The sequence below is a fragment of the Nesoenas mayeri genome (genome assembly GCF_963082525.1).
Source record: "Nesoenas mayeri genome assembly, chromosome: 25".
In the NCBI taxonomy this organism is placed as follows: domain Eukaryota; kingdom Metazoa; phylum Chordata; class Aves; order Columbiformes; family Columbidae; genus Nesoenas; species Nesoenas mayeri.
The window spans coordinates 3,039,999-3,055,686 of NC_137549.1; the positions used below are offsets into that span (position 1 = coordinate 3,039,999).

Below are 15,688 nucleotides of genomic sequence, written 5' to 3' on the forward strand. Positions count from 1 at the left end.
GTGAAAACACATTATACAGTAAAATCTACTAGCCTGTCCATTTTGTGTGACTATTCTAACATTCCACAAGATGATTCTAAATTTAAATACAATCTATTAAAACCCTCTGGGGCATGGGGATAGTAATTTCCAGGTTTCTCCAGGTCTTGCACCGAATCCCTGTCAGGTACGTGACTCGCACTTATTTGGTCTCCTGGCAGAAACTGTGCTCACATATGGCAAAGACCCTGCTTGCAGAGTCCATCTCCGCAGCCACGTTTAAAAGGAGGGGGTAACCTCTCCCTCCAAACCCCACCGAACAAAACAAGCTGAGAAATAATAAGAGAAATAATGAAAGCGACTACGTGGACAGGCCTGTCAAAGCCGCAGTGGAAACGAGAGAAGGGAGAGGAAAACATCATCCAGCTGCAGATTCCAGAGGGGACACACATAACAACAAGAAGCCAAGTGCTGTCAGGCAGGGTGTGATTTGTAGATTTATTAATTCAGGGCGCTGCTGCCCTACAAGAGGGACGTGGTGGCAGCACCTGGAAGCCCAACCGAGCTTCCCGCCTCCTCTGCATCTTGCCTTTGCCTTCACTAATGAGGGTGACGAGGGCAATCCGAACCGATGCTGACTAGTCTGTGAGATCTAATACAAAACCCCAGTGCTTCCCTCATCATCTTTGTCACAACCTCCTAGTTCGTGTGGCAGGGAGTTGTCCTACACGGGCTGATGAGGCTCAGGAACGTGCCAGCTTTTCCCCCACAAAATCAGGCTCTGGGGAGCGCGGCCTGGAAGGAAGATGATGGCGCCAGGGGGGGACTTTATAGGGATCTTCTGTCATTGCCAATGAGGCGTGTTGAGGAGTCGCAGACTCGGGAATCTATGGTGTTGAATCCATCTCGCGAGCAGGTGAAGGAGCAGAAGGGAAATAACACAGAGGATTTTTAAAAAGGTGAAGAGATGGGCTGGAAACTCTTGGTTGGGAACCAACAGCCAACACAAGAGCTCATTCCCTGCTGGTGGCACGTTATGTATCAGGAGAAATGGAACCAAACTACGTGTGGTTGAACCCAGAGACAGTGGAACAAGAGAGAAAGCCAGTGTCCTGGGTACGGTGGGTGGCTTTTCCTGGAAGTGCAAAGCAGAATCGCCGGACCCCAGTACGGCTCCACGGCAGCTCCAACCCCCCGTGCTTTGGGTACAAGCTATTCCACACTCAGCTTCTAAAAATCTCTGAGAACATGAAGGCAGAGCTAGAGATCTGTGTGGTGCTCTAATACCCGTGGCCAAGAAACTCTTGACTAATACCATTATTAGCAGCGCACAGCGACTGCGGAGAAGAAAAGGGTTTAAATGCCTCAATTGTGTGTTTTTAAATGTTCATTGTTTCCTTCCTCTGACCATTGTTGGAGAGTTATAAAGGATCTATTGTGACTCACTGGAGAGTGAAATGTATTAACCACACCTCTCGTGTATCAAAGGAACCTGACCACAAACAAAAACACGTACCATTTTATAAATGCTACAGTAATACAGATCTCCCAGTATGGGCGAACTTAGAGCTGTATAAAGGTGAAGTCATTCTGGTGCATCTGAACCACCTCTACATCAGAATATTGCATTCTAAATAGAAACCTAAACATCTTAAACTCGGGATTGAACCAAACCTGTCAGTTCTCAGTTCACCAGGATGTGCTTGGGCATTGTGGGCATGTCCAGGCAGCGTGTGTTGGTGTGGATAATGTGTGCTGGTGAGGATAACGTGTGCTGGTGTGGATAAAGTGTGCAAGTAACGTGTGCTGGTGTGGATAACGCATGCTGGTGTGGATAACGTGTGCAGGTAACGTGTGCTGGTGTGGATAACGTGTGCTGGTGTGGATAATGTGTGCAGGTAACGTGTGCTGGTGAGGATAATGTGTGCAGGTGAGGATAACGTGTGCTGGTGTGGATAACCTGTGCTGGTTCAGGTAACGTGTGCTGGTGAGGATAACATGTGCAGGTGAGGATAACGTGTGTTGGTGTGGATAACCTGTGCTGGTTCAGGTAACGTGTGCTGGTGAGGATAACATGTGCAGGTGAGGATAACGTGTGCTGGTGTGGATAACCTGTGCTGGTTCAGGTAACGTGTGCTGGTTCAGGTAACGTGTGCTGGTGAGGATAACATGTGCAGGTGAGGATAACGTGTGTTGGTTCAGGTAACGTGTGCTGGTGAGGATAACATGTGCAGGTGAGGATAACGTGTGTTGGTGTGGATAACCTGTGCTGGTTCAGGTAACATGTGTGGGTGAGGATAATGTGTGCAGGTGAGGATAACTTGTGCAGGTGTGGATAACCTGTGCTGGTGAGGATAACATGTGCAGGTAATGTGTGCAGGTGTGGATAACCTGTGCTGGTGAGGATAACGTGTGCAGGTAACGTGTGCAGGCGTGGATAACCTGTGCTGGTGAGGATAACATGTGCAGGTAACGTGTGCAGGCGTGGATAACCTGTGCTGGTGAGGATAACATGTGCAGGTAACGTGTGCAGGTGTGGATAACCTGTGCTGGTGAGGATAACGTGTGCAGGTAACGTGTGCAGGCGTGGATAACCTGTGCTGGTGAGGATAACGTGTGCAGGTAACGTGTGTAGGTGTGGATAACCTGTGCTGGTGAGGATAACGTGTGCAGGTAACGTGTGCAGGTGTGGATAACCTGTGCTGGTGAGGATAACGTGTGCAGGTAACGTGTGCAGGTGTGGATAACCTGTGCTGGTGAGGATAACGTGTGCAGGTAACGTGTGCTGGTGTGGATAACCTGTGCTGGTGAGGATAACCTGTGCTGGTGAGGATAACGCGTGCTGCAAAACCCCGGCCTCTCCAGGAGCGATCTGTTAACGGCTTCTCCTCCCCTCTGCTGTTCAACCAGGCGGTGGTGCGTGGTGAGGAGCCGCGGAGCTGCTGCTGCATTGGCTGCAGATGACATCATTATTGATTACGGCTTTTCTCCCGCTCCCTGGCGATGCTGCTCCACCTGCCTCAGACCCGCGTCCCTTCATTTCATGAACCAATTAATCCGCGCAGAGAACAGCCCTCTTGACTGGCAGGGTGTGTGTGCGAGTGCATGCGTGTGCGTGCTGGGGGAGGCCTGCTACGACTATTATTACTGAGTGTTTCTAATTAAACAAAAATGTTAATCTTGCAGCACAATGTGCAGAATTCCTCTGAGTTTAATTAAAACAACTGTGACTAGAGGCGTGATCAGATTTGAGGATCAGATCGGCGGAGGAAGCCTCTTGGAACACCACATATTGCACGGATTCAAGTGCTCAGATTTCCTTCCTGCCAGGAAAGTGAAACTGCCTTCACCCCCAACAATTGTATTCCCTGTAATAATGCAATGACGACCTCAACTCAATCCCCACAGGACATGCACACGCATGCCGTGCCACCCTCCCCATCGATCCCCAAACCTGGCACCAAATAAATAAATAAGGAACGGTTCGGATTGTGAATTCTCTTTCTACAAGCAGCCCAGGCAACCGCAAGAACAAAAGAATCAAGATGCAAGTTGAAGATGCTTCAAGGGCACATCTGGGCAGTGCCTGCTGTTGAAAATCACACTAGCTTACGCAGGCAAATGTTTTCATGTACTCGTATTAACAGAGCATCCCAAATACCTCATTCATACCTGCCCTTAGACTCAGTTGTTAAAAGCCTCTGCAATGGAAACCTGCTGAATTATCTCAAGGCCACTGAACAAAGTAGGGTGAGAAAGAACAGGGGAGGAGGGAGGCGAGGAGAGCAGAGCAGAGCACTTCAGCGTTCATTTATAATAAATCCTGCTGGACGACAGAGCCGCGAACCCGCGCCGACACACACACGGTCATACGGAAAACACAGGGGTCGGCAGCAATGGCGACGGCGGAGACCGGCGCTCGCTGTCCCCTGTCACTCTAGAAGGTGGCAGCTCTGCGTTTAGATAATTAGCTGCGCTGGAAATGAGGATGATAAAGAAAGATGAAGCGGGTGTTGCTGCTGCTCTTTTTCCCGCAGGGTGTGCACAGTCGTTTAATAATTTAGAGGAGAAGGAGGGTGTGAGCGTGTTCAGACGCACTGTAGAATGCAGAAAGCCACCATGAGGATGCTGTTGAAGGGAAGAGGAGGAATTTTTCGCTCTCCTCTGGAGATCCGTGGCCCAGCTCGCAGGTGCTGGTCTCTAGGAAGTCAATTCTCCCTTCAAGGTGGAAGAACTGAGCACAGAGACAAAGCAGCTTGAGTGACACCAGTTTTCAGCAGAATCACGATCAAAATCCAGCACTCTTGAAACTTATTCCTGCTCTGTTATGAAGACTTACAGCTGCCGCCTCCCCAACAGGAATCCCGGCATCGCGCACCTTGTCAAATTACATCAACAAGTTCTTTCCATCAATATGAATGTACCCATGTCTGTCTTAACTGTTAGTTCACAGTCAAAGATGATTTTAATACATGCCAGGAGTCTCAGTAACACGCTCTGAGTGTTGATTCCATTCAGTTCGATCTGAAAGTTTTACTATGAAAATAGTAATAGCCTAACAATGTTACTACAAATTTGCAGGCTTACAGACAATTAATAGGCGCTTAGATAGGGGTGTTTTACCCCATAATGGTGCAAGTAATACACTTGCCTTCCCTATACTAATGTACCCGTGTGCCCTCCTTAGAACGGCATCCGAATCGCAATCACTCTGATATGATTCATAAGCTACAGGACTAATCTGCTTTTGATGTGGCCTGATTTTCAGGTCACTACAAGACAAACAAAACTAGTCAAGTTTGAGGCAAGTCTGCCAAGAATGTTTCAAGTGGCACGGTAACATGGCAGAGGGAGCAGCTCCTCTTCAAGACGTGCTCCTGCGGGACACGACGCTTTCTGCTGAGCATCTAGAACTGATTCCTGTTTACCTTGTGCTGATCTGCAGCCAACAATTACAAACCCCAACAAAACAGCAGGGATCTCGCTAGAACTTTGAGCGTGCCCGCACCAGATGTCCTCTTGGAGTAGGAAACGTAGGAGGAAAATTTGAGGCCAGAATTGTTAGAGAAATGTACGAACACTTGATAAAAAAAGAAAATCAACAGGGAATCACTACAAAAAGAAGTACTGAAAGCCTGTCCACAGCAGCCTGAGTCATACTCCAACAGTAAGAACCACAGACCTTACATGTCTAATAGCCCATTTTCCTCAATTTTCCAGCACACGGTAATCCTCGGGCAAAGATAACACTGGCCAGCATGCAGCAAGCGACGTCTCAGGGCACGGTAAATTGTCTTCCATTACATTTAACTGGACCAAGCACGGGTTTTTATGGGATCACGTTGCATTTCCTAAGGACTCACAAAGGGTAACCTCACTGAACTCTCTGTATCGGCTCCAAGAGCGAAGAACTAAGGCTGGTCTGGCCCCTGCCTGGCACCAGCAGTTGCAGCAAGGCTGCCCTGCTCTCTCAGGCACAATCCTTTGCAGCACCACAATCTCCATCTCAGGCTATGGAAGAAGCAGAGAGAAAGTAGAATCTGTATACAGGAAGCAATAATAATAATAATAATTAAAAATACATATATCTTTCCTGGATGTGCGGAGCTTAGCGAAACCACACCGACTGGGAGCGGGGGCGCCTGTGCCAACCAGCTTCCTTCTGCCTCACTTACAATGAAAAATGACAGCAGCTGGAGTCAACAATAAGTGGAAAATGCTTCCCAAAACCACTTTCTTTTCTTTCCTCTGGGCTCTGCAGGAATCTGGTTTGCAGGCACTATGTCTGGCCAGCTGTGGGAAGAACAGCAAGTCTCCACAGCCCTATCAAAACTCAGATCCCTCGAGAAGCTGAGCAGGAAGGACAAATAAGCCAGCAGAGCCGGTGTTAAGGGACGTCGTATAGTTGAACGGTGTCCATCACTTCTCAGAAGCTCCCAAAGGTTTCCTGTTTGTGAGTGAATGCATGTGGGTTTCTATCAGGGGCTGAGCCAGGAGTAGTCACGTGCATAAAAAGGGGTTTATTCTCAATCCCTTCAGCAGCTGCATCTAGGAAACAAGAATGTATTTTTTTTCCTCTTCTGTTGATGAGACTTATCTGCACTGGTGCTGAGGAAATCCCGTAGCTGTTCCTGCATGTGCATAGCATGAAGATACACACGTGTACGTCTAACTGTGATTGCAACAGTCCAGCGAGAGGCTGCAGAATTCCTACAGCGCCCGCCGCGCAGAGCCTGTGACAGCTGGGCCCGGGTTTCCACGCTCCGCAGTCCGCCAAGGTGACAGCTCTGCAAACGCCAGCTCACATCCAGCTCCCAGCGCGGAGCAGCCCCCAGCTTTATGCTCAGCACTCCTTCTGCCAGCGAGAGATGGAAAGGAGGAGGAGGCCTTGCAAAGAAAGAGATAAACAGGAGAGTGGGTGAATGCAGAAGTGGGGAGGAAGAGAGGGGAATAGACACCAGCGCGCTGACTTTGCCGTCGTGGGGATGAGTGGATCTGTGCTTGGCCCTTTTCACTTGCCCAGCACTAAAAAATGTGGATCAAGAGGAGACAATCTTTGCTGTGTGAAAGCTAAAGAAAGATTAAGGAGATATATGCTACAAAACTGCTTACTTGATGCCCTTCAACAACATCCAGGCCCAGGTCTACAGCTAATTACTGCTCCCCCAAAGTTAATGAACCAGGAACCCCAGCTGCTCTTGTACAGTCAGTTAACACAGCTACCGAACAAAGTTCTGTTAGGCAAGGAGAACAGGAGCGTTAGTGAAAGCTGCACAATGCAGGAGCAAAACACACAGTAATAATGTTCTGGAGAGTAATTAGTCAGGCAGTGGGGAGATGTAGCTCCTGTCCTGTCACCTGTCTCTCTAACTGACATGTGTATGATGCTGGTACTGGAAGAAGAGCTGCAAAAAGACATGTACAAAGAACCCTGGTCCCTAAGGGGAGTCACTGAGCTCGGCTCATCATCTCCCATACATTGCAGCTTTTTTTGGTGGAGCGTGCCTTAAAAACGCTGCGAGAATCCAGGGGATGTGTGAGGACAGCAGCTGCAGGACATCCTTCTCTCTTGCCTCTCACTGTAGCTCAATTCAAGGGGCAGAAATGTGGACCATGATTGCAGGGGCACTTCTCCCAAACTGCCACAGCTCACAAGGAATATATGGGAATAAGTGTGAAGAATGAGGCTCCCAGCCCTCTGGGATCACGGCAGCTAGACACACTCTTGTCATAAAGCGCTGTTCCAACCTCCTGACAGATCCATCCCACCACGCACTGCCAACAGAAGGTTAAATGCCAAGTAAAGGAGCTCCACAAAGATTTAAGTGCACCTACACAAATCTGTCAGGACGGGCCTGCAGCCTCGAAAGCAGCCGGCATTTGACAAGACGGAGACCCCCGGGTGGGCAGCAGAAGGGATATTCCTGCTGCAAGGGGAGGTCAAGGGCTTTGCCACGTGCCCTTTACGTCTGACCTTTATTTAGCGCTGTACGCTGGGGATTTGCACACAAATCTCGCTCCGCGCTCTCAGGGATGCGCTCGCTGGCTGCTCAAACAAAAGGATTTCAGATGCTCTTGGAGAGAACTGTGAAATTGTGGAAGAAAAGGAACCGGCACGCAGGCAGAGGGATCGTCTGGCCTCACGAGGACCACAGCCAGCCTGGAGCACCTCGAAGCATAGTTAGCGATGCTCACTGCAGAAATAACAGCTCTTACTGCACATACCCCTGTTCAAAAGCCCACGGCTTTTCTGTGGCATCTCCTGCTCCACCAACAGCCAACATTCCCAAGGGAAACTCCCTCCAGGAGCTCTCAGGCAGGTCCCCACCACACAATTCACCCAGAATCACCCCGGGGTTTGAACAGAGACCACCACACATCTTACTCCCCTAAAACGGGTCAGTTCTAGCAAGTAGCCTGGCTTGGTGCTTCACACGGCAATTTTGCAGATCTCTGGGGTAATAACAGTAAACATCCAGAGGCATCCACAGCAATAGCATATTGTTTCCTCCCCCACATCAAGTTCAGGGAGCATATTTCAAACAGATGACACGAAGGAGGCGGCCATGTAAACATCCTCTGTGGTGGGCACAAGTGAAACCAAGAATCAGAACAAAATGGAGACGGGAACTGATTTCTTGGAGAGTGCCTGGAGCAAAGGACCTCTGGGAAGAGGGAAGATGGCCAGCACAAGGGCAGAATGGGTGTCTTGCACAAGGGAATAGGTTGGTGTTGCTGCCAACTATGCGAAAGCCCGTGCAGATGCGTTATTATCCCAACTTTAGCCCATTGAGGGATTACTCAAGGTATAAGGTTTTCTTGGGTGTTTGGATGAATGGTGCCACATTCCTGAGGAGAATCATGGGGAGTTTCTGGTGCTGCTCATAAACCTGGGAAAGGACTTTTTGTTGGAGGGGAGGGAAGATCATAGAGTCATCAGATAATTCAGAATGGAAGGAACCTCAGCACATCATCCAAATCTCTTGAAGTTGTCCAGTTTTCGCTTTGTTTCTTATCACTCTCCAGGGTACTAACAACAAACAGACCTGACAGGTCAGAACTAAGCAAAAAAAGGAGGACTTTGTGCCTTAACCAGGCATTTTGTAACAGCCGTCCTGCTGTCTGAAGGGAAGGAGGAGCGGAAGGCCCTGTGACACTGACACAGCAGGCAGGAATGCGCTTTACCTCGGAGGACGGTGAGCTTGGCATGGACGGTGACCTCCCCATGAGGGTTTTGAGCAACACATTCGTATATGTTTTCATCCCGGGGAGTCCGGAGGGGCTGGATCCTCAAAACAGCACCTGCGCTTTCATCAAATTCAATCGTCTGGAGGATAAAGAGAGACACACACAGAGTAAGTATCCTTAGGCTGCGAGCAGAAGGTTCATTCCAGCTTCTGACAGTGGTATCAGTACATACACAAGCATGCGCGCTCGCAAACACACTTCAGCAGCTGCCCCAAAAACGACACGATCTGCTTGTCTCTCCTCTGACCTCAAGGTGCCAGAGAACCGTCCCGTGCCAAACCCTGTCCCCGACCCCCCAAAACTTCTGTGTGCATCTCAAACACTCCAAAAGAACAAGCCATGGTGATGGGGGGGCGGTGGGTGTTCAGAGTACAACTGTGATGAGGGAGGAAACGGATCAAGCGAAAACAAACTAAAATGGAACCCCTGCCTTGTTCTTCCTCCATCTGCACGGGCAGCTGACAGCACAAAGCTCCTCTGAGCACACAGCTGCCTGGCAGGGCCGAGTCCCACAGCAAATTCCACAGGATGACCTCCTAGTCCTTGTTCCTCCACTCTCATTTTTATCTAAACAATGCCAATTGCTTGCGCCTGGTTGCCAGCAACTGTAATGTTTACTCCAGGATGTCCCAGGGTTAAAATAATGAGCCACGGATGAGTATGAAAGGTACATTTACAGAGCTGAATACATACCAGCTTAGCTGGGGTTTCTTAGGGAAGGAAGAAGGCACTTTATATTACATCCCAAGAGGGGAAAACAGCCCAACAAAACAAAAGAAAAAACTCCAATAATGTAAGTGAGCCAAGTTCTGTCTTGCTTTGGAACAAACCCAAGCGCTGACATGGCCAAGAGCTTGCATTTCACTCCTCCCACTGTTAAAACTCCTCCCATTCCAAACCTCCCTTTATTATTGCGTCTGCGAGCGGCCAAAGAAGAGCAGGAGCTGCTTTGTGTCAGTCTCTCCCTCTTTCTGCATCCACAGACGCGCATTTCAAGGCCAGCTCTTACCTCGAACCTCTGCGAGTTCACTTTCTTCCCTTTCTTGTTCCAGGTGACCCGTGGTTTGGGGTCTCCGGTGGCCTGGCACACGAAGGACGCCACCCCTCCCGACACGCCGATCTGGTCCACAGGCTTCTTAATGAACACGGGGGGACCTGTAAGAAGAAATGAAACACCATCATCGGCACAAGGAAAGCCAGACTCTAATAAACAGTTTGTAATTAATAGTAGCATTGTCACTGTTGTTCTCTAGTCAGCCCAGATTAAATTAAACCTCTTGGTCTTTTAGGAACAGTCTTTTACCTTCATTTTCTATACGAAGAAGCTACAGCACAAAATGATTAAGGGCCTGACCCTACAAAGAGATTTGAATGCAATGATCTTCCAAAGCTTCTTTTACTTCTGCAACACAGACTTTTAAACTGTTTTGCACAGGGGAAACTGCCCTTGTGAAGCCCATCTAATGACCATCACCAAAAGCTGGTACAGCTGCAAACAACACCTAGAAACACTGAATTGCACTCCCCATATCCTCCCAGATGATCAAAACGTCAAGGAATGGGGGAGACTTATAGGCATATAGCCAAGGCAAGGGTAAGAGGTGGGAGGAGGATCATGAAATAAAGTGAAGCACATGAGGATGATGCTGTGAAACAGGCTGATGGCGGTGGCTTTAGGATGGGAAAGCTCTTTGGGTTGTAGTACAGCTCTGGTTTTATCTGCACAGCTCTCCCCTGGCCCTCAGCAGAACATGTGTCCAGCTCCAGCAGGACAGGGAACTGCTGCAGAGAGTCCAGCGCAGCCACCAAGATGCTGCAGGGAGTGGAGCATCTCCCGTGTGAGGAAAGGCTGAGGGAGCTGGGGCTCTGGAGCTGGACAAGAGGACACTGAGGGGAGACTCGTTCCTGGGGATCAATATGGAAAGGGGCAGTGTCAGGAGGATGGAGCCAGGCTCTGCTGGTGACAACCAGTGACAGGACAAGGGGCAATGGGTGCAAACGGGAACACAGGAGGTTCCACTTAAATTTGAGAAGCAACTTGTTGGGGTGAGGATGGCAGAGCCTGGCCCAGGCTGCCTAGGGGGGTTGTGGAGTCTCCTTCTGTGCAGACATTCCAACCCGCCTGGACACCTTCCTGTGTAACCTCATCTGGGTGTTCCTGCTCCATGGGGGGATTGCACTGCATGAGCTTTCCAGGGCCCTTCAACCCCTGACATTCTGGGATTCTGTGATTCACACAGGAGTGGGCACACCATGCCTTGGCACATTGAGAGGATACAGCTCACCAAATGGAAGTTGTGATCACTTCAACACGACCTGGTTGCGGCAAGCCCAGGCTGCAGTCTGCTCCTGCAGCTCCTGCAGCTCCTGCCCCTCATTGTGAGACACCTCAGGGAAACAAGTAATTCATGCTGCTGAAGGAAGAAGCCAAAAGCTCCTCAAAGTCCTCTCGTAACCAGATGCTTGAAGGTGCAGCGATGCCTGAACACGCTCGCAGAGCCTGGGGCTGTGGTTTAGCCAAAGGACCCAAAGGAGCAACACTTAAGCTCGCAGCACCTCTCCCTCACCCCCCGCTGATCTCCATCCACCTCTGATGCCTTCAAGAGCATCTCTGCAATGAGGAGAGGATGCTGGGCGGGCTTTCTGACCAAGGACAACATCAAGAACCTTCTCAGGAGAGGAAGACAAGGCCAGGAATATTCATGCAGAGCCCATATTGCTTCTGTCCTCGGAGAATCCTCCTTCCGCGCTCTAACCTGTTTTCCCCGCACCGTTTCCTCTCATCTAGTTAGTTTAAAATTTATTGAAATATTTAAATCACGAGGCCACAGCTGTGTTCAAATAAAATCACTCAGATCATAAAGTTGCCGTCTGTTATTCTTGAGAAAAGTACACCACATGACTCTGAAATGTGTGTATTTACATGTACGCACTCCGAGTCTATAAAATAAGATGTAAAGATCCTACCAAAGAGTTTAAGAGGGCAAATGGAGAGAAGTCTCCAGTGTCTTCTAGGGGTCGAAAGACAAAAGGGAGCATTTCCCCCCTTCCCTGCCTGGTGTGGCCAGCAGTATATAAATAAAAGTCACTGAGCAAGCTCATGTGATGCAATCAAGCATTTGTTTCCATGCTGGAGGTAAATACAATTTGCTGGAGCTGTTTACGTCCCACCGAATGCTGTGTGTACAAAGCACGGGATTTATAAATATCCAGATCTATATTTAGAAGTCAGAGTCGTCTTTGCAATGTGACAGCTAAAGGTTATCGAGTCAGTCCCACTGGAGGTACCGGCACTGGGGAATCTGCGTTCCATCTGAGAAAGGCAAAATCGAGACTGTGCTCCAGGCTAAAATATTAATGCTCGCTCTGCCCACCGCCTGACTTCCTTCCTCTCTTCTCTATTGGTATCCGAAGAGTTTGCAGAAGTCAATTCTGAAGGTACAGCCAAGAACATCCAGGGCTTTTAAGAACACTTTATTGATGCAAGTTCATTTCCTAAAATAAAAGCCCCTAATAATCCTTAATGTCACATATACATCTAAATGGGCGCGAGCAGTATGATGACAGCACAGCTGAGGGGAAAAACAACATTCTATTTCTGTCCTGAAGAAAGGAACAGCGCTCCAAAACACAGGGAGTGAACTTGGGAGTCATTGCTCAGCACCCAATTTTGGGGAGCTCTGCTGACTCAGCGTGTGGGAGCGGGGAAGCGGCGTCGCTCCGTGAACGTGGCTTTTCTGAGCTATTGCGATGCTGACCCATCTATCATGAACCATCTATAATAAACTCAGGCATTGACAGACAAAAGAAACCAAACAAAACCCCCTATCAATCCATCCCATTTCGCTACTCACTTGGAAAAGAAAATCAGCGCAAATCAAAGCGAGATTGTTGATTTTAAAACTGCCTCAGCCTCTGAGCTCCAGACTGTGATTCCTCCCACCCCCCAAACCCCGCGGCCCCCGTCACTTGTCACTCCAGCCCACGCCAGCCGCACAACAACCCTCTCCCCCGGGAAGGAGAACACGGGCGCTATCGCAGCAAAGGTGCCGACGAGACGGAGCCGAAGCCAAGTCCTGTTGCTGCGTGGGACCGGCAGCGCTGCGCCGTGCCAGGCCCGCTCGCCGTCAAACGCACCGCCAGGATTTCAGCTCCGCAAACGGCTCTGGAAGCCTCAAAAAGGCAGGAACGAGGCGCCATGCGAAAATGAAACGCTGTCAGCCCGCTCAGGGGGGCTTTGATGTGTTTCCCTTCATTTACCAAGATTGCAGAACCTTGGGTTTAAATAAATAAATAAAAATCAGAGAGGGGTGCAATCCGGCAATCCGGCAGATTTTATATCACTTCACCAATCTTCCCTCATGAAAACCTGACAACAAGTCAGTCTTGGACAGACTGAGTGTGAGTTCCATCTAGGCCCAGTGGTCACAAGAGATGTTGCTTTTTCCCCTTTCTCTGCCAGCAAAGTAGCAGAACCTGCGGGGTTTTTATTTGCAGTATCAAAACAGGAATGGAAAAATCTGGAGCTTAAAAGAGTTTTTCTACTACCAGAGAGGTCAAAAAGACCAGATGGCTGCTGTGTACCTGTGATTCTTGTCTACAACTTAATGGAAAGCCATCAAGTCAAAGTGAACCTCTCACCCATCGCCCACGCACTTCCCAAAAGCAACAGCCAGGGGAAAGCGACGTTTACTGCTGGGATTTTGTGAATTCTAACACAGATTTTGAGAAGTTGCAAGGTGATAATGGTGAGGTCTCCTCCTCATCCTCAGGACACCAGAGGAGCATGGAGGACATGAGCCCACGTCCAAGGGCTGCGCACCAAGGCAGCTTTCCTCACAGAAGGAGAAAATCCTCCTGCCTCACCTCTCCTTCCTTCTTTCACGTGACACCAAAGCAGAAAAAGTTCTTCAAACGTAATGATACACAGATGCCAAAACAGTCTGAGAAGCTTTACAGCAAGCTTGAAAGATGTAGGAGTGGGGAAAAGGAGGGGACATCTCACCGTTTAAACCCAAATGTCCCTCAGGAACTGCTGCCATGGTGAACAGCGGGTGATGGATGAGAAGCGAGGGAGACAAGCCGGCCACCATATGCCTGTCTGAAACATCAAAAGCCAAAGACAGAGAAAGGGATGGAGAGCCCAGAGGTGATTGAGGGATGGGAGAGAGGCAGGAGCACAAATGCACTTAACATAGCTGAGCTGAAGGGCAGAGGGATGTGGGGGGCACAGGACTGGGTGGCAGCAGGCAGCCTCCACCTCTCCGCCATGAGCGATGCAAAACCCCATACACTTTGCTGCCAAAATGGCTGGGAGACACAAGCGTGACCTAAATTGTTCCTCCCTCCTGAGCTATAGCCCACCAGATGTAGCTCCAAGGCAGGAAGCTGCTCCCACAGCGTGACAGACAACATGGCCGCCATGTTCCCTTCCACCCGCTCCCCACAGGGGAGGCTTGGAGGCGCCACCACCATAGCAATGACCTGACTCTAGGCCCCTCAGCCCCACAGTCACCAAGGAAAAGGCCAGGGGATGGTCCTTTACCACATTAGTGCATTATTTACCCCAGGTCTGGGCAGTGTGTGGGCACGCTGTCCCCCGGCCCCACAGGCTCTCCCTGAGGGGGCCGCATGGAGGCGCCTCCGCATCTCTGCTTCCTCCTGACCCCCCAGCCCTTTCATGTCCAGCCCCACAGCGTGGACGTGGTGCTTGATTTTAGATGCCAAAATTCACCTCTGTGCTTAACAACCCCCCTCTCACCACCCCCGGGAAAGCACCTAAACAATGGGCCACAAATGAAGACAAACCGCTTATTCTTTCATCTGGCCCCAGCACACAGAGCAGCGTGAGCCCGGCTGAAAGGGCCCCTCGCCCACAGCGGCAGCAATCCACCGAGACAAAAGAAAGCCAGCTACAAAACACGTATTTTTAAAAGGTTTTGCTTCCATTTTCGGTGCCTGCCGTCAGCGCTGCGGCGGAGGCCCACGCGCCGGGCCCGCTGACCCACGGCCATGGGTTTCACCTCCTCCTTCGTTAGTGAATAAACACTCATTATCCCCACGCTGGGGAACAGAGGGGGCTCTCTGCTGTACCCACGACCCGCTGGAGAAACTAAAGGAAAAGCAAGAGCACAGCAGGCAGGCCGTTTTCTTGCTGTTTTCTTATCATAGCCCTCCTGAACGCGTGGGGCAGCCAGCCCTTTGCCCACCGTTCCTGGCCAACCTTGAGCAAACAGCCCCGTGGTGCTGAGCCCCGTATTTCCCTGCAGAGCTGCCCACGGTGCATGAGAGATTCAGGGCATGTTAACCAACGGCAACCTATATCCCAGCTCAAAAATCCCAAACAGATTGAAATTCACCCTTTTTTGTGCGGGTATATGCATCTACACATATACCCACCTCCACCTTTCACGAATGAAGGTAAAAGATGCCATTAAGCCACTTACGGTCAATATTATTTTGTTGCTGGCGTTAACACACCCCGATTTGCTTTTCCAGGCTCCAGATGATTCCTGTAATTGGGATTCAGGTCTCTTGCTCTATTGTAAATTCGGGTGACCTTGGGCACTCGCCCTTCCCTGCACCTCAGGCTGCCACACGTAGCGCGGAGGTGACAATCCCCATTTGTCACACCTGCCTGCCTGCCTGTCCTGTCTAGACACTGCAAGCAGTTTGGAGCCAAGGATGGTCTCAGAACAGATCCGTTCGGCACTCGACACCCTAGGTGGTATTGCGCAAAACTACGGGCTCTAAATACCATAATACCAACAAAACAAAATAACCACCAATAAAATCACTAGAGGGAGAACTCAGAGACCTTTTTCCACCTCTTGGTGGGAGAAGGAGATAAATACAAAAGCCAGACAAAAGCTTTGCAATGTCCCAGCAACCAGTCCACGTTGGTTTCAACGGGGACATCTCCCTTCACTATTTCACTCTGGGTAACTTTAAGAGCGACCAG

General features: G+C 49.8%; 1 protein-coding gene across 3 annotated transcripts in view; it reads right to left on the minus strand.

Moving 5' to 3' along the window:
* PTPRS (protein tyrosine phosphatase receptor type S) overlaps positions 1-15,688 on the minus strand; it is a gene marked incomplete at both ends in the record, with an annotated part of 92,946 nt that overhangs the window by 66,101 nt on the left and 11,157 nt on the right. For all 3 annotated transcript variants that reach the window (XM_080359305.1, XM_080359301.1, XM_080359300.1), the window contains 2 exons: positions 8,665-8,806; positions 9,737-9,882. In XM_080359305.1, coding sequence (XP_080215431.1) covers positions 8,665-8,806; positions 9,737-9,882 — 288 coding nt within the window. The remainder of the gene's footprint in view (positions 1-8,664; positions 8,807-9,736; positions 9,883-15,688) is intronic.